The following is a 21,664-nucleotide window of genomic DNA, read 5'->3' as shown; positions in this document are numbered from 1 at the left end:
TTTCAGTTTAGACAGCAGACACCTGCTACCCATCAGTCTCTTACAAGATAGGACTCGCATCAACCTACCACTACATTATTTGATTTGCTCCTAATCATTGCTATTTATAAACAGAGTCTTCAGACTAAATGCATGCACAAGCATAGCATGTGTACACATGCAGCCATCTATAGCAAAAAACAAATTCTCAAAAATAGCTGTTTGGAAGACCACATCTTGTCCTATTAATACTCACATACTGCAGGATTACGTAACAAATTTTTTCCAATTCTGTTATGCTAATATGCAAATAAATGAACTCAACCATAGCTAGGAGCTAAATGTACTAATCAGTACGGCCTTGTTTATCTCTAACTACAAAAGAATTTTACATGATCTCTTCCGGTTCTAAAAATCCCATGAATCTACATTATTAATTACTTTTAAATCCAGCTGCTTGGTTTCTGGAATATTAATATCTGTAAATCAGTACATTTAGCATGCTCCATGAAAATACCTGAACACCAATTACCTGGTAATGTGTTGTAAGTATTAAAAACATTCTATCGGGGCACCTTGGTGGCTCAGTGGATTAAAGCCTCTGCCTTCGGCTCAAGTCATGATCCCAGGGTCCTGGGATCGAGCCCCACATCAGGCTCTCTGCCCAACAGGGAGCTTTCTTTCCTCTCTCTCTGCCTGTCTCTCGGCCTATTTGTGATCTCTGTCTGTCAAATAAATAAATAAAATATTTAAAAAATAAAAAAATAAATTAAAAACATTCTATCATTTCATAACTATTTGACAATTCCAAAACAAAACAGGGATAGATACTATCAGAAGCTCACCTAAAAACAAACTGTTACTAATGACTACCTGCTTTACTTTCCGGCATCCTAAAAAGTGAGTAACTGTAAATCAAATTAAAAAAAAAAAAAAAAAAAAGGGGGCGCCTGGGTGGCTCAGTGGGTTGAGCCGCTGCCTTCGGCTCAGGTCATGATCTCAGGGTCCTGGGATCGAGCCCCGCATCGGGCTCTCTGCTCAGCAGGGAGCCTGCTTCCTCCTCTCTCTCTGCCTGCCTCTCTGCCTGCTTGTGATCTCTCTCTGTCAAATAAATGAATAAAAAAAAAAAAAGAAAGAAAGAAACAAAAATGGAAAATGACCTCCCTCATCCTTCGATGGATTTGAAAGAAGTTTTCAAATCCACCAAAGGAAAGCAGAGAGGAAAAAGACAAAATCCTAGTGTTGTGGATCAGACAGAAACCTACAGCATGGTGCAGAGGACAACTGCTATGGCTTTTTGTTGATTAGGTACATGATGGCTTCATCCCAAGATTCAGCCACAGAAGGCCAAAATTCCTTAAAATACAGTCATCTATTTTAGGACTGGTAGGAACTGCTATGATCAAGGAGTCAGAATTCCTTAGTTAAGCAGGAGAAGAAAGGAAAAAGTCAATGATACATTTCAGAAGATGAAACAGAAAGTGGTTGACAAGCAGTTCAAAGTGTGGGCTTTCAAGTCAATCAAACCTCATCTCATGTGGGCTTTGCCTATTACAAGTTCTGTGACCTTGCCTGGAAATTCCCAAACCTTGAGGAATGAGTTTCCTTGTCTGCTAAAAGGGAATGATAATGTCTCCTTGCAGGCTGTAGAGAGACTTGCATGAGACGATACGCATACAAAGCATTTCTTAGTATCTCTTCTACACCAATCCTTGGGTTGCAACTGAAGGTAGAATTTCTATTTTTTTTTTAAGATTTTATTTATTTATTTGACAGAGAGAGATCACAAGTAGGCAGAGAAGCAGGCAGAGAGAGAGAGAGAGGGAAGCAGGCTCCCTGCCGAGCAGAGAGCCCGATGCAGGTCTCGATCCCAGGACCCTGAGATCATGACCTGAGCCGAAGGCAGCGGCTTAACCCACTGAGCCACCCAGGCGCCCCTGAAGGTAGAATTTCTAACACCATATGATGAAATATGCTGAGGGATTAAAGATCCTACTTCTCCAACTGTGCCTATTAGTACTCTATATTCTTTATGTATTTTCTTTTTTATTATTAATTCTATAGCATTCCCAATGAACATCTTTTGACCATCCAATAATAATGACAATAAAAAGGAATTAAGTTTCTTAAAAATAAACTAAAACTAAGCAGAAACCACAGATACCATTTAAAGAAATCAAATAACAGAGAAGAAATCAAATGCTTTAACAAACAGTAAGAACTTTTGCCATGCTTTTTCAACTTTGATAGCAGGACATAAATCAAAAGAAATTTTCAAAGGTCTACTCTTACTTCAGGGGCACAAACGGGACAGATCATTTATGTTAACATCTCGCAGAACAATTCTTGAACCAACCAAATTCCTGGATCTAAATTCAATGAAGGTATTTCCTTCCATTTGATAATTTCCAAAATTATGTATGTGAAATAAATTTCTTCTTTGAAGTACACTGCCCACTGAGTTTTACATTCCAATCAAAACCAACTGGAGTTGGAGAAGGTCCAAAATGGCAGCATAGGAAGATTCTGAACTCACCTCCACCCACAGCCACACCAAATTTATAGCTACAGATGGAATAAATCCTGCCGAAAAAGAACTGAAAACTAGTTGAACAACCCTCTCCACAACAAGGGATAAAAGGGTCACATCGAGATGAGTAAAAGATGCAGAGAGACAGGGTCTTGCCCAAAACTCCACCCCAGCACAGCAACCCACAATAGGGAAGGATCTCAAAGGTCCAGAGCTTCTCCCTGAGGAGTGAGAGTATTGTTCCCCACATGAGGCACACCAAACCTTGGGGCCTGCACTGGAGAGATGAGGCCCCCAAAATGTCTGGCTTTGAAAATAAACAAGGCTTATGCCCATGGGACCTAGAGGTCTATGGGAATCCGAGATACTCCTTTTGAAAGGCATATGTGTGGGCTTGCTCACCCAGGATGAGCACAAAGGCAGCAGTCTGCAAGGTGACTGGATAATATATGGAGATTCATTTGCCATTCATAAAACATCTGCCAGAGGGGCAGGGCCAGGAGGGGTTCTTTGGGGACAGGGCTACTTGTAAGCATCGTTTTTGCACTCTCCCTCCACCTTGCTAGCTCAGGTAGGTGTGCATGGATACAGCCTTGCTAAAGCTGCCAGTATGCCCCATTCCAATGCTCCTCTCCTATATCTCTAAAGCTCTGCGCATGCCCTGCCCCTAACACTCTTCCCCAACATCACTAAAGCCACAGATTGGCTGCACCTTCAGCACTCTCCCACAGCCTGTTAAAGAGTTCAAAGTAATGGTCATAAAGATGCTCACCAAACTCAGGAGACAAATGAAAGAATACACTGAGAACTGCCACAAAGAAATAGAAAACACATGAAAGTACCAAACAGAAGTCAGAGAGCTGAAGAATGCAATAACGGAACTGAAAAATATACTGGGGGGGGTGGTTAACAACAGCAGACTAGATGAAGCAGATCAGCAACCTGGAAAACAGGGCCATGGAACTGACCAAAACAAAGCAGCAAAAAAGGACAAAAAAAGAATTCTAAAAAGTGAAGATAGGGGCACCTGGGTGGCTCAGTTGGTTAAGCATCTGACTCTTGATTTCAGGGTCACGAGATCAAGGCAAGCATGGGACTCTGTGCTCAGCGGGAGTCTGCTTGAGATTCTCTCTCTCTCCTTCTCCCTCTGTCCCTCCCCCCACTTGTGCACTCAAAATAAATAAATAAATAAAATCTTTAAAATAAATAAATAAAACGTGAAGACAGCTTAAAGGATCCATGAAACAACATCAAACAGAATAACATTAATATTATAGGGGTCACAGGAGAAGAGAGAAGGAAAAGGGGCAGAAAAGTTATTTGAAAAAAATAAGGTTGAACCTTTCCTAACATGTGAAAGGAAACAGACATCCAGGTTCAGGAAGCACAGCGAGTTCCAAATAAGATGAACCCAAAGACACCCACACCAAGAAACGTAATTAAAATGTCAAAAGTGAAAGATAAAGAGAGAAGCTTAAAAGCAGCAAGAGAAAAACAACTTTTACATACAGTATAATGTCCTTAAGACTATCCGCTGATTTTTCAACGGAAACTTTAAGGCCCAGGAGGGAGTGACATGATATATTCAAAATGCTAAAAGGAAAAACTTCCAACCAAGAATACCCTTACCCAGCAAGATTATCATTCAGAATTGAAGGGATGGTAAAAACTATCCCAGACAAGCAAAAACTGAAGGAATTCATCACTACTAATCTGGGCTTACACTTCTTTGACATGAAAAGAAAAGCCAACAACTAATAAGAAAAAAACATAAAAGTAAAAATCCCACAGCTAAAGATAAATAGACAGTAAAAGTAGTGGATAAGCCACTTAATAAAACAAATATGAAGGTTAAAAGACAATAGTAGAAAAATTAAGTATAATTATAAGATACACAAAATTAAAAATATAAAATATGATATCAAAAACATAAAATATGGGAAGTAGGAATAAAAAATGTAGAGTTCAGAATGTGGTAAGATTTAAGTTGCAATTAGCCGAAAATAGATTGCTTTATAGGCTGTGATGAGCGAACCCCATGGTAATCACAAAGCAAAAACCTATAGTCGATACAGAGAGGATTATGAGAAAGCAATCTAAACAATGCTAAGGAAAGGCATCGAATCACAAAGGAAGAGAGAAAAAGAAGAATGAAACAGAAAGGATCTACAAAAACAGAAAACAATTAACAAAATGGCAACAATTAAATACCTATTAATAATTTCTTCAAATATAACTGGACTAAATTCTCCTATCAAAAGACAAGAGTGGCTGAATGGATTTTTTTTTTTTTTAAAGAAGATTCAGCCATATGTTGCCTACAAGAGACTCACTTTAGATCTAAGAACACACACACTAAAAGCAAAGAGATGGAAAAAGATATTCCACACAAATGGAAACAGAAAGCTGGTGCAGCTATACTTACATCAGACAAAATAGACTTTAAAACAGAGAGTATCATAAAAGACAAAATAAAGGGCATTACATAAATTGATAAAGGTATCAATCCAGCAGAAGGATGTCACAATTGTAAATACTGATGCACCCAAAATAGGAGCACCTAAACATGTACCTGAAGAGAGAAATTGACAGCAATGCAATACAGTAATAGTAGGGACTCTAATACCCACTTACATCAATGGATACATCATCCAGACAGAAAATCAATAAGGAGACTCTGGCCTTAAACGACACTTTAGACCAGATGGATAATAGATATATTTGACATGGACAGACCAGATGGATACAGAGATATATTAATTGATATATACAAAAAAGTCCATCCAAAAGCAGCAGGATACAGGTTCTTCTCAAATTTTTATGCAACATTCTCCAGGACAGATCATGTGTTGGGCCATAAAACATCACAATACATTTAAGAAGACTGAAATCATATCAAACCTCTTCTTTGGCCACAATGACTAAAAATCAATTATAAGAAAAAAAAACTGGAAAACCATAAATATGTGGAGACTAAACAACATGTTATTTAACAACCAATGGGTCAATGAAGAAATCAAAGGAGAAATCAAAAAAATACCTTAAGACAAATGAAAATGGAAACACAATAGTCCAAAATTTATGGGATACAACAAAAAACAGTCCTAAGAAGGAAATCCATAGTGATACAGGTCTACCTCAAGAAATATGAAAAATAGGGAGGGAAAAAAATGAAACAAGACAAAACCAGAGAAGGAAACAAACCATAAGAGACTCTTAATCTCAGGAAACAAACTGAGAGTTGTTAAGAGTGGAAGGGGGTAGAAGGAATGGGGTGGCTGGGTGATGGACACTGGGGAGGGTATGTGCTATGGTGAGTGCTGTGAATTGTGTAAGGCTGATGAATCACAGACCTGTACCCCTGAAACAAACAATACATTACATGCTTTAAAAATTTTTGAAAAATCTGAAATAAATAATCCAACTTTACACCTAAAGGAACTAGAAAAAGAAGAAAACAAAGCCCAAAGTTAGTAGAAAGAAGGAAATAATAAAGATCAGAGCAGGAAAAAATGAAATAGAAACAAGAAAATTAGAAATGATCAATGAAACTAAGAGGTGGTTCTTTAAAAAGAAATAAAATTAACATACTTTAAGCTAGACTCACAAAGAAAAAAAGAGAAGACAGATATAAATCAGAAATGAAAGGAGTTACAATGAATACCACAGAAATACAAAGCATCAAGAGACTACCTGAATAATTACACACCAAAAAAATTGTTGAACTGTTGACAACCTATAGGAAATGGATAAATTCCTAGAAACATTCAATCTTTCAAAACTGAGTCATGAAGAAATAGAAAATCTGAATAGACTAATGACCAATAAGGAGACTGAATCAATACTCAAAACCTCCCAACAAATAAAAGTCCAGGATCAGATGGCTTCACTGGTGAATTCTACCAAATATTCAATAAAGCTTCAATACATATCCTTCTCAACCCTTCCAAAAAACTGAAGAGGAAGGAATGCTTCTGAACTCATTTTATGAGGTCAGTGCTACCCTGATACCAAAACCTAACAAGAACACCACAAGAAAATCACAGGCCAATATCCCTGATGAATATAGATGCAAAACTGCTCAAGAAAATATTAGCAAACCAAATTCAAGAATACATTAAAAAAAATCATACACTATGATCAAATGAGATTTATTCCAGGGATGCAAGGATGATTCAACATCCACAAAACAACATGATACTCCACATTTAAAAAATAAAGAAGAAAAATTATAGGATCTTCTTAATAAATGCAGAAAAAGCATTTGCCAAAATTCAATATCCATTTATGAAAAAAATTCTCAACAATGTCAGTATAGATGGAATGTACCTCAACATAATAAAGGCCATATATGACAAACCCACAGCTAACCTCATACTCAACAGTGAAAACCTGAAAGCTTTTCTACTAAGATCAGGAACAAGACAAGGATGCCCATTCTGGCCACTTTTATTCAACAGAGTATTAAAAATTCTAGCCAGAGGAATGAGACAAGAAAAAGAAATAAAGAGCATCCAAATTAAAAAGGAAGAAGTAAAAGTGTCACTATTTGCAGATAACATGACCCTAAAGACTCCAATGAAAAACTGTTAGAATAAATGAATTCAGTAAAGTTGCAGGATACAAAATCAATATACAGAAATCTGTTGCATTTCTATACACTAGTAATGAACTATCAGAAAGAGATTTTTTTTAGCTACCATTTACAATTGCATCAAAAAGAATACCTAAATATAAATTTTACCAGGAAGGTAAAAATTCTGTACACTGAAAACTATTAGGCCCTGAAGAAAGAAATGAAAAAGACAAATAAATAGACAAATACTCCATGCTCATGCATTGGAAGATTTAATATTATTAAAATGTTCATACTACCCAAAGCATTCTACAAAGTCAATGATATCCCTATTAAAATTCCAATGGCATTTTTCACAGAACTAGAACAAATAGTTCTGAAATTTGTATGGGACCACAAAAGACCCCAAATGGCCAAGGCAGACTTGAGAAAGAACAAAGCTAGAGATATCATATTCTCTGATTTCAAACTATAGTACAAAGCTATAATAATCAAAATAGTATGGTATTGGCACAAAAACAGACACAGAGATCAAGGGAAAAGAAGAAAGAGCCCCAAAGTAAAGCCACACATATACGGTCAGTTAACACATAAAAAAGGACCCAAGAGCATTCAATGGGGAAAGGACAGTCTTTTTAATAAATGGTGCTGGCAAAACTGAACAGTCACATGCAAAAGAATGAAATTGGGCTACTATCTTACAACATACCTAAAAATTAACCCAAAACAGACTGAACACTTGAATGTAAGATTTGAAACCATAAAACTCCTGGAAGAAAATATAAGCAACAAGCTCTTTGACATTGGTCTTGGCATTAAATTGTTTTCATCTGACTCCAAAAGCAAAGGTAATAAAAACAAAAATAAATAAGTGGGACTATATCAAACTCAAACAGTTGTACACAGCAAAGGAAACTATCAACTGAATGAAAAGACCTAGTAAATAGTAGAAAATGCTTCCAAATGACAGATCTGACAAGAGGTTAATATACAAAATACATTTTTTTAAAAACCTCATATAATCAATAGTAATAAATAAATAAATAAATAAGTAACAGGCTGAGTATACAAATAGACATTTTCCCAAAGAAGACCTAAAGATAGCTAACAGACACACTGAAGATGGTCAATATCATTAATTATCAGGGAAATGCAAATCGAAACCACAATGAGATATCACCTCATACCTGTTAGAATGCTACTATCAAAAAGACAAGAAGTAACATGTGTTGTAGATGATGTGGAGAAAAGGTTGGAACTTGGTACACCATTGGTGGGAATATAAATTAGTGTAGCCACTATGGAAAACAATATGGAAGTTCCTCAAAAAATTAAAAATACAACTACCATATGATCCAGCAATCCCACTTCTTGGCATTTATTCAAAGAAAACAAAAATACTAACTTGAAATATATATATGTACCCCTGTGTTCACTGCAGAATTATTTACAATAGCTAAGGTATGGAAACAAACTAAGTGTCCGCTGATGGATGAATGGATGAAAAATTTCATACAGTGGACTTGCACCCATAAAAAGAATGAAATTTTACCATTTGTGAAAACAGGGACGGACTTTGAGTTATGCTTAGTTATTATGCTAAGTGAAATAAGTCAGACAGAGAAAGGCAAAACCTATCATATGATTTCACTTATAAAAGGAATTCAAAAAGCAAAGGCATAAACATTATAAACAAAGCTTGTAGATATGGAGAACAGACTGGTGGTTATCAAAAGAGAACAGGCTTGGGGGTGGACGCAATGGGTGAAGGGGACCTACGATGGCAACCATGCTTATTGTGATGATCGCTCTGTGCAACCATCAAATTATTACGATGTACACCTGACACAAATATAATGTTTATACCAATCTTAAACGAAGTCTAAATATCTTGTTTGAACCCCTATGGTAAGGTATAACATCCATGCCTATGTATTCAACCATTCACACATTGATTCAACAAGTACATACCTAAAAATGGGGCTTTTCACAAGACCTAGGTGCCTTCCTAAATTCAAGGTGACGAAGATGAAGTTACCTAAGAGGCAGAAGGAAACAGGGCTGCACAGAAATACAGTCAGAGTGGTATTTGGAAGGCAGAGAAAGGGACAATTCCTTCTGAGAAGTGAATACCTGAGGAAGCCTTTGAAGATAACAGAGGAGGGAAGCACCCAGGCTGAGAAAACAGAGGCTGGGTGTGGAGAGCAGTCCACGGGGCTCCCACAGAGCTGGTCAGTAGGGTGAATCACATTATTTCTCATCCAAACTAGGATGCCTCTGAGAGGGAAAGGAGGCACTATTACTAATTTTGTCAGGACAAAAGGTGTAAATCTGGAATGTCCTGGGCAAATGAAGACATACAGGTGCTTGGCTCAGTGAAACCGACCATTCAGTACCCTTTGAGCCCTCAGCTGGCGTGACTGACGCAAGCGCACTGTTGTCCTGAGGCATCAGATTTAGAAAGGCACCAAAGCAAATCATTTTAGAAAGCATCTTTAGAATATGTCTGAGAAATCTCTCTGGGTACATTCTGCAGATTTCAAAAGACAAAACTTCCAACATGGGCATGGCAGATGTCCAACTCAAATGGAGCTAAGTGAGTTTGCTCATCTCAGGATAAACTCTAAGTAAGAGAAACTAAAAATCGGAAAAACAAACATATTAGGTAGTGCTTATTGAGCGCTTCTTAGGCACCGCACACTGCTCTGAATATTTCAGACACACATCATCTCATTTAATCTTCACCACAATGCTATGGGGGGGGGGGGTTCTTTCCATTTTAGAGACAATGTAACTAGACACAGAGACTTAAATATCTTTCCCCAAGGCCACACAGAAAGGAAGAGGGAGAGCCAGAGTCTGATCCAAGCACCTAACTCCACACCCTCTGTTTTTCTCACCACTCTTCTGCCTCCTGAATAATCCAGACATGCAACATGTGGGCTGAGTGCTGCCCAAGACCCTGGAGTACAGTCTAGCTGAAAGTATTAGTTAGAACATGCTTTACCTAATTACCCCTGCCAGGCGACCAAGCACCGGTGACCAGCAGTGCCTAGCCACCTGCCCTCCTCTACTCCGTGGAACTAGGCAGGTGCCAAGTGTCCTGCCAGCAGCCTGGACCATTCACATAATTGTCATGAAAGCTCAGTGTGATTAATTATATACTTTGAGTACTCTAAAGCTATGCAATTATTCTGACACAAGGAAAATGGGTACTACTGAAACTTCCACAGTGGTTCTGACTTGTTTGAGTCACTACTAACGCTCTTATGCCAAGGACATCCCTCTTGGTCTACCACTCTCAACAGCAGAAAAAAGCCAGTCAGGCAGCTTGCAAACACACAGTGTCTGGTTAATTGGTAAAAATACCTGAATATCCCTTGCACTACAGAATCCCATTAATATAAAATAAAAAGGTAGCTAAACAATCTAGAGGTCTGGTAGAAGACTAACGACAGCCAAAACTTAGCATGAGTAAGAAATAGAGCAACTATTCTTTTTTTTTTCCCAAGTAGCTGGGCGTGGAGCTCAATCTGTGGGCTCACAACCCTGAGGTTATGGCATAAACTGAGATCAAGAGTTGGACACTTAACTGACTGAGCCACCCAGGCACCCCTAAAGCATCTATTCTTGAACCTCTATGTAGAAAATAAAGTCTGTAGAGAAAATATGAATGTTCACACTTTCTTTTATGTCTGCATTTTAAGCTGTAAATAACATTGCCTTATTTTGTTGAATAATGAGGGATGGGTAACTGAAGTATTTAAAAAGGGAAAAAAGAAGAACAGTCTAGCTTAGCACCCCTTGCAGAGCACACAGAGCTACAAAAGGAACTGAACAGATTCTGGGAGAAAGCATTCTAAGAAAATATCTTGAGTGACCAGGATCAGTAATTTAAAAACAAACAAACAATTTCCCAACAGTTGTCTATTTGGATTTGGTGAAAAAACAAACAAACAAAACAGAGATCAAACAACTGTTTTGAGGAGAGACTGGAAAACAAGAAAGGAGGCAAGTAATTTTTAGGGTATGAAAATTAATACCCTCTGATCACTCCTGAAAACCGAACTCTGAATTGTGACAAAAGCTCTTTGAGTAGGCTGAGAAAAGCAACCACGCCCCAGGCTTTCAGTAGTTATCTTCTGTGGCCTAAAATGCATTAGGACAAAGTGAAGTGGAGAGTTGCTGATTGGGCATTAGAGTTTTCCGACCTAAATAATCCAGGCTGCCTATCTATCCAGACAAACTCACTCTGTGATCCAGTTACTGTCTGTGTAATATTTGTGACATGCCCACAAGTTTGCTGGGCATGGAGTTGTCACCCCCTCCCCCACCACTTAAAAAAAAAAATCTAAAGCCAAATGCAGATATTATTTTAAGACCCAGTTCAAGAAATGGTTATTGAGTGGCTGTTATCCATGCAGAACTGATAAATACAGCCCAGCTTTTGCCTGCAAGGAGTCTAATTCATTTAAACCACAGGCCAATATAATATCCATATGTACATTTTTATTATTTTGTTTAAATATAATTTAATTTTGTTGAAATGGATAATAGATACAAATGTCTGCTTCTTCCCACCTTGGGGCACTCAGCATCTAGGGATATATGTTGATATAAAGGCAGTAAAAGTGCTTCCCCTACACACCTTGATACTGTGATAGTAACAATAATGGTATTAAGAAAAGTAAGGGCTGCTACCTTGGGCAAGACCAAACCATTGTTCCAATGAAGCTGGAGGCTCTGGTCAAGTAGCCGTGACAGGGAACTACAGCTGCCCGGCTATATTAGCTCTCCACTTCTTCTGCCAGCAGGAACAGTCTTTGGTTCCCTCCAGTATCCTCTAAGTTTAAAGGGAAAAATTAAATCTGGCATTCCAAACCACCCATGCTACTTTAATGATACAGAAAACTTAAAACGGCCAGAGTAATTTGGGGGACAGTGGAGTGCTGTCATACCGAAATGGGGTACAAAAACCAGCTCTAGCCCCTTAGGCATATGGTTCACTTCTCTGTGGCACTCACAGAATTATGTTAAGCACTTTTCATGTGTTTTCTACACAGTATTTAGTAAATAGAGCCTATTATAATAACTTTTAAGTACCAAAATACTGTAACAGCCATAGTTTCTTATTAAAAAAGCACCCAAGATCAATGATTGCCACAGTCTGAGCACAGGAAGAGTGGAAGTCTACAGAGGGACCGGGAGAATTTTTTTGAGGGTGAAAGACTATTCTATATTTTGATTGTGGTGGTGGTTACATGAATGTGTGTGTTTGCCAAATCTCATAGAACTGGACACCAACAAGAGCAAATTTTACTTTATACAAATTATATCACCTTTTTAAAAGTACCAACCACAGTACTCATATTAGTTTTAATTCAAATAAACCACCTAAAATAACGGGCATTTTAACTCTATTTATTTCTAAAATTAGAAGGAAATGTAAGACCTAAAATGCTACTTCACATTTTTAGACCAAGTCTTTGAATTAAAGGCTTGAGCTATTTGTAAAAAATGGATGTTACCTAAATAATTAAGCAAATTAAATGTTTCAAAAGAAAGCATGGATTGTACCGAATGATGTGATGAAATGAAATATGGAAAGAGAAAATGAAAGTGATGTTTTCATTTACTAGATTACTTAAGATGACAAACATAATGGCTCCTTCCCTCAAAATTTGGTAATCGGCCTTTGTAAATAATCTAAAAAGTGTAACATGATTTCCAATAAGCTAAGGAAAAGTAAAGAAGGCTGGTGATGAATTCCATGATTTATTTATCTTCTCAATGTATTTGTAAAAGATTCTATAGGGCTGCTCACTCTGAATTTTTCATCAACACTGTTACCATAACCAAGGAGCTCTTTTGGTACAGATCTGTACATCTATTTTGGCAGAAAATGTAGTTTTACAACAATTTCTTACTCAACACCATATTTACAAAACAGATGGAGTTCCAAAGAAATCATTTTAAATGAGAAGTATAATTCTGGTCAGCCCACAGTGTATTTCTGCATATGTCCTGCATCTCAGCAATAATCCCCTTTCTGGGCCCACTGCTCATCATATATGGGCTGTTATTTCTCCCTCTGACTTGGGGATCCCCACCTAAGAGGAATGTCAAGATGGTAATGAAAATAAAGGCTAAGAAACAGGCATAGCTCAAAAGCCTGACATTTCAACTAAAGCAACCCCGTCAATACTGGCTAGCAATTCCCTGCCATGCCCTCAAGCCCCCAATTACCATCTTGCTTTCCCATCTACTCCCACCTCTATCTTTCCATCACCTGACTGAATTCATCCCTTTAACTGGAAAAGAACATAAAGAAACCAGGGAAAGATGTCATTAGTGTTTCTTCACATGAGCTTCTGCTAAGTGTTTTTAGTTTTGTTTTTTTTTTTACTATTTTTTTTAACAAAAGTGAAATAATTTCTGCCATTCATGTGACAAAATGTACACTATTCATTGCTTTATGAAATTTGACATTAAAGATCTCTTTATTCTATCAGAATATTGTCTTCATACTGTTATGTCTGTAGAAAATACCCCACCAAGTTTCTAAAATCTTGATCTTTCAAGGCACCAATTTAAAGGGAAATATACCAAGTTAGTTACCTACTTAAATATAGCATACCCCTTTCTATAACCCAGGCTTGACCAACTATCAACACTATTTCAATAGTTTCAAAAGGTGTTTAAGAAAATGCACATTGACACAAAGGAAAGAAAAAGGAGTAAATCAAGTCAGTTTAGGAGGTATAAGAAAATGAACAAGATATGAGACTTGTAAATAACAAACCACCAATTTTAGAAATTACCAGAACTTAGAGAAAACAGGTACTTCCTTATCATGCCTCCATTCATTCAGGAAGCAATCTATTGAGCCCCCACTATGTTCCTGGCAATGTGTATCCAGGGATACAGCCTGAACAAGAAACCACCTGCCTTCATTAGAAAAAAGAAAAATGACAAAAATACCTTTCAAGGTTTCAAAATTTGAAAACCAGTGATTATTGAATAATTAATGATTTCCCCATGTGCTCCTAGAATCTTCAATGAAGAAATGAAATCCACCAACAAGGTCTCAATTCCACATATCAGAAATACTGGCAAATCATCCCTCTTTCCATTCTGAATATAAAATTAAAGCAGCTGTTTTAATTAAATAAGTTACACTGTGGATCCGACTATGGACACTAATAAAGCTTGATTAAAAAAAAAAAAGTGCAAAAACAGTCCCTCCATAAAATTGGGGAATAAAATTAAAATTAGGTAGGCTGGTATCTTCTCTGGAATTTTCACCTCAAATTTCATTAACACCACAATGCGGTATCACTACAAGTATCTGGTAGCCAATAAAAAAAGACATGACACATAACTCTGTTAACAGGATCGATTATCACGCAGAGCTGAAACAACTTCCATGGAAACATAAGCTACAAAGTAAAAGAAAATATGTCACCTTTTAAAAGCCACGTAAGCAGCAAAAATAGGTTATTTTCCTTAAACTCTCAATGCCTACTGCAGGTAGTTAATACACTTGATCTTTAAGCCCTTCACTTGTGCCCTTGCCCAGACATAAACTGTACAAACAGATGACAAAGCGAAAAGCAGTTTCACAACTGCCTGTTACAGAGAGTAGGAAGGTGGAATATTTCACTAGATTACTGCAGAAGCTGATAACACCATGAGACACTACAAAGTACTTAGAAGATTTCTCAAGGTCCAATTAAATTTCAAATACCCCCAGTGCCAATTCTCTTTACTGTGGCCTGTTTTGCCCTCTCCCCCACGGGTTATCAGCCACAGGAAGGGTGGGTGCAGCCCTGTCAATGTGCTTTGCTGCTCACTGTCCTGGTAACCCCTTGATTTTCAGAAAGCAATGTTTTCATATTTGCTCTGAACTTAAGCAGAATGAGCTACTCTTGCCTAAGGCTCTGCTTTTCTTAGCTCATCAACTGTTTTGTTTTGTTTTGTTTTCACTCCATGTCACGAGAAATATTTTTACATTAAAAAATGTAGTATTAGAATGAAACCAGCACAAACTCAGAGGAGTTCCTAATATTACTTCTTGAGTTTAAAATGCACAAAACAATTGCTGACTTCCTTCTGCTAAGAAACACTATGCAAAAGATATCAAAACCCGCAAATTGCTCAAAAGAACTTCCAAAGAACTGGAGGCCTGCCTACTGCAGCAAGGAAAAGATTGAATTGTGCAGAACTGTAATGTCTCAGTGCTTTTGAGCCTAAGAAAGCGGAAATCTTCACTTATGTTCAGAAACCTACTCCATTCCCCTGCGTGACTGAGTGACCAGGGATTTTGTACCCTCCAAGTATAACCATTTTGCTAGAGGCAACTAGATACAGATCAGAAGAAACCTATTGAATAAGCTCTGTTCACCACCTGGGATTTTCAAGAAAATGTTTTCACAAAACCAGTGTCTTTAACATACAATAGACACCTTACAGGGAGTCTGTTACCAGCCAAGGCTACCAGAGAAAAGCACGTCCTGCCCAACCAGGTACAGGCCATAATTCCAGGCCAGTCTTGACAGCCTCAAGTTCAACTGGGAATGTCTGAGCACAGCTCCCCCTGCACTAATTAGGGATCACCTCTCCATTCTTTCCAAATGCCATTTGCATCCAATGCCTGCTCCAGCACCCCAAGCACCCGTGCACCAGTGGTTCCCCTTAGCAGGGGACTCCTCTTACAACCCTCCTCCTTCCACCACCACTCCCCTCTTGGAAACTGACCCCAGGGGCGGCTGGGGGTGGGCTATGAGAGCCCTTCTCCCACCTACCTTGATGATGCTGCTCCTGCGGGGCAGGCCGCCGGGTTTGCTTTCCCGGGTGAGGGGGCAGGCGGCCAGACCGGGGGTCGGGGCGAGCGCAGTGCCGCGGGGTCCCCTGGCGGGGCTGGCTCGGGCTTCGTCCCCGGACACGCCGAGGCTGCAGTCTCCGTTGGAAACCCCGCCGCTGTCATAGCGCGCCCGCCCGTGGCCGAGGCGACCTCCCCCGCCGCCGCCGCCGCCGCCTTCCCCGGCTCCAGCTTTCAGGGCGCCCTTGGAGCCGAGGGCCGGGCCCGGGGAGGTGGGCAGGGCCCCGCCGGCGGCGCCCCCCCGGCCGCACTCCGCCATGGGCGCCCCACGACCCGCCAGCACAAAGCCGCGTCCCCGCGTCCCCGCGTCCCCGCCGCCGCCTCGGGCCGCCGCGCGCGGCCCCTCCTCCTCTCCTCCTCCCGCCGCCGCCTCCTCGGCCGCTTGCTCCTTCCGCTTTTTTTTTTTTTTTTTTTTTTAATTTAGATGTGATGTTTGTTTCAAGCTCGCGTCGCACACGGTTCAAGTCGTGGCGGCAGAATTATCGCAAGATTCCTGCGGGGAAGAGAAGAGAGAGACACAAGTCAGCTCCGGCGGCGGCGGCGGCGGGGCCGGGGCTCCCAGTACCTGGGAAAGGAAAACACGCCCCGGCACACGCGCCGCCGCGGGCGCCAAAAATAACCCGCGCGGGCCGGGCGCCCACCAGGCCACCGGGCACCCACGCCGAGGTAACTAGGCGGCTGCCTCAGGGCCTCGGGCGCTCTCTCAGGAGACTCAGGGCACCCCTCCCCCGCGGGGATCGGAGCGCCCATCACGCGGGAACCCGGCGCCCAGCCCCGGGCGGGGGTGCCCACCTCGGGCTCAGGGAGAAGGGAAGCGGCGGACGGCCACCGCTCTCTGGCCTCGCCGAGGCGCCTCCCGAGGCTCTCGCGGCCCTAGGCGGGCGGGGGGTGAAGCCGGGTCTCTCCGGACCCCAACTCCCCAGGGGCCGTCACATGCAGAGCCCCGCCGCGTCCCCCCCAAAGTCGCCCTGCGGCCTGCCGCACCGAGAGGAAGCGCACAGCGGGCAGGGGCGGCCGGGCTGTGAGAGTGGCGGCGCGGCCCCGGGCAGCGCCTGAAGGGGGCAGCCCAGAACCCCCGCCCCCTGTCCGCGGCTGTCTCCTCCGGGCTCGGCACTGCCCACTGTAGGCCGCGGGGACCCTCCCCAGCCGCCCCCGACCCACCGCGAGCCTCCCGGGCTTCCACCCGAGGTCGCCGCCGTCGTGGCTGCTCCCGCCGAGGCCGGGTCGCGGGGCCGCGGGAACGTCGCTGCCAGCGAGCGGACAACCAACAGCGGCCGCGGGTCCTGGATACCCGCGTTCCCCTAAAGCTGCGGCAACTGCCAATCACCCGCCCGGCGCCGGAGGGGCAACGACCGAGCAGGCCGCGGGGCCCCGAGCGGAGATCTGGGGCTCGGGGGCTCGGCCTCCGCGCCTTCCTGCCTGCCCCCAGCTCGCGCGCGGGACCCGTTCGCCTCCCACCCAGCTCGGGAAAAGGCCCTCCGGACGTTCCTCTCTGGGCTTCCCCAGTGGGTCAGACCTATCTCACATTCAGAAACCAATTCCGTTCCCCGGGCTCCTAAGCTGTGATTTGATTCAACTGGTTGCAAGGATGCTGGAACTCCGGCGGGGCGCTGTGGGGGGAGGGGTTGGGTGAGGAGGGCGGCGAGAGGTGAAGAGTAGAGGACCTCAGCAGAGCCTGTTCTGTACCCTCCGAATCGCCCTACAGCGATTTATCACCGTCGTGCCTCCCTCCCAGTGTCCTTCCTGATCCCGCCGCCAGGGACGCGGGCTCAAGTAGCCCGCTGCGGGTCTCGGCCTTAGGTCAGGATTATCTTTGGGGGCAGGATCTTACTAGGATCACAACAGCCAGTCCCGCTTCTCTCGGTCCTTTTCCTTTCTTCTCCTCCCCTAATGCTTCAGGTAGAGAGACCTGCCAAAAAAATCAACCTGATCTTGCCGCTCCCCAGCACAAACATCTCCCCAGGATCTCCATCCCGCCCCCCGCCCCCAGCCAGATGGGCTGCCAACTCCTCCGGGTGGTCCCCGAGGCCCCACCCAGCCTGGCCCCTCCCACCTCCCCATCCAAGGTTCCCTGGCTCTAGCCTCCAGCACTTCTCCAAGACCCCAGTTCTTGTCCAACTAGTGTGTTTCCTTTTCCGAGAATGCGCTTCCCGAAGGGAGCAAAGGATAGTCTGCTGGGGGGTGAACTTAAAGACTTTGCTTTCATAAGCATGATGTTGTAGCAAACTGCCAAGTAGCCTCTGAGGAAACGGACTTTACATACATATACATACCCACCCTTGCCTCTGAAGCAACTTCAAATACCTTCATGTTATTCTTGGGGGCGTTTTAATTCTTCTGATCTTCTGGATTCATGTTTTTGTAACCCATCAGGAAAGCTTTTATTCATCTCCAGCCAATCTGGGCCTACACACTAACAGAAATATTTTCACATCGATGGACCACAATGTTTTAATATTTTATTCAGTCCCATCCTCTTCTCTTTTTTTCTTGCTTTGGTTCAAAAAAAATTTTTCTGTCATGATAGTTTTGCAAAAAAATATTATTCAAATAACTCAAATCAGGCTCTTAATTTGCTTTATATTGGATTTATAGTCATAGTAGCCAGTGAATGAATATGCTGAGGGGGAGGAAAGGAAAAATCCTGGGCCTTTATTCTTCACATTCTCTAATTTTGATGTTTTGAGTAATTGCCTGAAGGTCTCGCTGCCCTTTCCTGCATTTACCAATCACTAGCAACATGCTATGAGCGTCCTATATCTTGCAGCTCGTACCATGAGTTTCCCCCCGTGAGTGGGGGGACAAATACAGATTTAAACCTCCAGGATGTTTTTTTTATAAAACCACCATCTAATTCACCTAATGGTCTCCAAAATGAGCACCTATCCGTCTCACTCTGGACTCCCAGCAGGTCAAACCAGGGAGACTTCGTTGAAATAGACTTGGCATTTAAATTAAAACGTTTCCCAAAGCATCTTGGCAGACCTGTAACTAGAGATGCCAGAAGCCCAAGGCCTGTGCCAGGTTCCTTTTTATCCCCCTAAGTGCTTGTGTCCCACAAGCTGCTGGTCACACGCCTTCTGATGTTATAGCTGTACTTCTGCAACACACCAACAGCCAGACTATTGGTACCATTTCTCCTATATGGTGATGGGAAGGAGCAACTGGCTGCACGGCTCCCAACAGGCTTTTAATAGCTAAACTCAGATTTTTTTTTTTTTTTCACCAAAAACAGCAAAGTAAGCAATTGTTTCTCCTCCTTCCTGCTTATCTCTCTGCAGTTACCAAGTGATTGCTTTCCATTTCTCCTGTTCCATGAGCAGTGTTATTAAAGAAATTATAAACATTTTGCCAAAATCTTGTGGAAGTGTTTTCATTGCATTGTAAAATTCATAGAAGTTAGAGTTAGAAATAAGAGCCAAAATATCATAGTCATTCCTCAGCAAATTCTCTCTAATGCTTTCTTCAGACAAACGTTCAGAGCAGGGTAATAAGAGATAGGCAAGACACGAATAAAATGCTCATTCTGGATAACTCCCTGGTGCTCATTCCAATTTACTACATCAATATGTACTTGGTTAGATGTTCATGAGTCATTTGTCTGTAACGTTTAAAGTCAATAAATACCTTTAAACGCTCATTATCCGGTTACGCAATACATTGCTTTACAAAGCAATACATAGCTTGATTTAAGTTTTCTTCATATTTCAGTTCATCTCAGCTTGTAATCATCATTGTCACCCTTACCAAACTGTCTTCTGTTTGTTTGTCTCTTTAATTTGATGGCTAGAACATAAGCTGCTCAGGCTCCCTGGTCCATAATAACCTTCCTTCAGCCTCCCAAAATAACACTGACGCTGTTTACTGACTTCTTGCCGTCATTTATACCCTTGTAGGTTATGAATTCATATCTAGTTTCCAGTTCGCAGGCTCTAACGTTACAACTCTCTAAATTTTTCTGACTCACTGAGCACTTGGCCTTCAGATTATTTTTCCCCTCAATGTATTATAACAATTTTCATTTCCCAAATCTCAATCTCATTTATTTCTACATTTCGCCGAAGACACAGTTCAACTTCTAAGCCTTCATATTCGACTGCTTTCTGTATGCTTAATATGAAAGCTTAAGTAGAGCAGAAAGTAGAAGAGCAAAATGCCTTAAGGAAATACCAGATTATATCAACGTACCAGTCCACACTGGCTACCCATTTGCCTCCTGAGTTAATCCAAGACGTTGATTTTAGTCTAGTGTGCTCCTAAGGCTTGGATTATGTTTATTTTATCATGATCCTGAATGAAAGATATGTAGCGACTGCTGTTCTTCCTAAGCCCCAAAGAGGCAAGTTAGACCTGCCAAAAGCTTTCATTTTCATACTCTTCTTCTCCTCTGACACTAAAGATCCTTCACCCATTTTCCTTGGCTCCACCTTTTACAAGTAGATATGGCTGCCAAGAAGCTGGGCACTCGGGGAATTACACCGACACATTCCCGCCTGTGAGGAACACTGAGGAACAATTCATTAAATCGTCCTCAGTAGCTATTGAGCTGGGCAGCACTTTGAGGGAATCCATTAATTACTGAGAATTTGATAAGATTATCCCATCAACAAAAGTAACAATATTATTTGCTCTAAAAATTGCCATTGCTGGGGCAACTGTGTGGCTCAGATGGCTAAGCGTCTGCTTTTGGCTCGGGTCATGGTCCCAGAGTCCTGGGATAGAGCCCCACATCGGGCTCCCTGCTCAGTGGGGAGCCTGCTTCTCCCTCTCACTCTACTGTTCTCCTCCTTGTGCTCTCTCAGTCTCTCTGTCAAGTAGATAAATAAAATCTTTAAAAAAAAAAAAATAGGGGTGCTTGGGTGGCTCAGTGGGGTAAAGCCTCTGCCTTCGGCTCAGGTCATGGTCCCAGGGTCCTGGGATCGAGCCCCATATAGGGCTCTCTGCTCAGCGGGGAGCCTGCTTCCCCTCCTCTCTCTCTGCCTGCCTCTCTTCCTACTTGTGATCTCTGTCAAGTAAATAATAAAATCTTTAAAAAAAAAATAAAATAAAGCAAAACTTACCATTGCTTCTCATGCTACTTTTGTAAGCTTGCATGTCTTTGAATGTATTTCTATTGTTATTCTCTTACAGGACTCACTGCAAACTGAAATGCCCATAAGAAGCCAGGTGGATAATGTAATGAGTAAAGCTGGAAGGATGTGTTTCATAATAACATCGTAATTTATAGTTTTGCAGCAGTGACATGTTTGCTGACATATCAAGAACAGAGGAATACTCTTCTTGACTCATCTTTGTTTTTCTAGTCTTAAAAGACCCTTGGATATAAGAAATATTTCTCTTTCCTCCTAACTCTAAGGAAGATAGTGTGAGCTTAATGATAAATAACACCAGCCAGGTGTGGGGCAGCGATATGGAGTGATAGGGACTCAGATTACCCGGTAAGCAATCTTACTGTTGCCACAAGGGAATCCTGGTCCAATGCTGCCAGGATAATCTTATTTTTTTTGGAGAAGCCAAAAATCTGGAATATAAAATTAGCTATTGTGTTAGTTCATTCTCTTAAGAGAAGGACACCCACGAAGTGAAGTCTCCCTGTATTGTTCTTTATAAGTCTACAGAGAGGCCTATTTTTTCCCTATCCCACCTCCTAATAGTATGATGAGCAAAGTGTAGCCAATGCCTTCCACGTTTTGCCTAT

General features: G+C 41.6%; 1 protein-coding gene across 2 annotated transcripts in view; it reads right to left on the bottom strand.

Annotated features, from left to right (window-relative positions):
- The window catches only part of PLCL2 (phospholipase C like 2), a 195,093-nt gene extending 178,737 nt beyond the window's left edge, over positions 1 to 16,356 (bottom strand). Inside the window, exon 1 of one of the 2 annotated variants that reach the window (XM_047737611.1) lies at positions 15,890 to 16,356. In XM_047737611.1, the coding sequence (XP_047593567.1) occupies positions 15,890 to 16,225 (336 nt within the window). In that variant the 5' untranslated portion in view covers positions 16,226 to 16,356. The remainder of the gene's footprint in view (positions 1 to 15,889) is intronic. The other variant, XM_047737607.1, reaches the window with a different exon arrangement.
- Between the last annotated feature and the right edge of the window lie 5,308 nt (positions 16,357 to 21,664).

This window comes from Lutra lutra, chromosome 1, assembly GCF_902655055.1.
Source record: "Lutra lutra chromosome 1, mLutLut1.2, whole genome shotgun sequence".
Lineage (NCBI taxonomy): Eukaryota > Metazoa > Chordata > Mammalia > Carnivora > Mustelidae > Lutra > Lutra lutra.
Note: the sequence above shows the minus strand (reverse complement) of the source record. Positions and strands in the feature narration are given on the sequence as shown.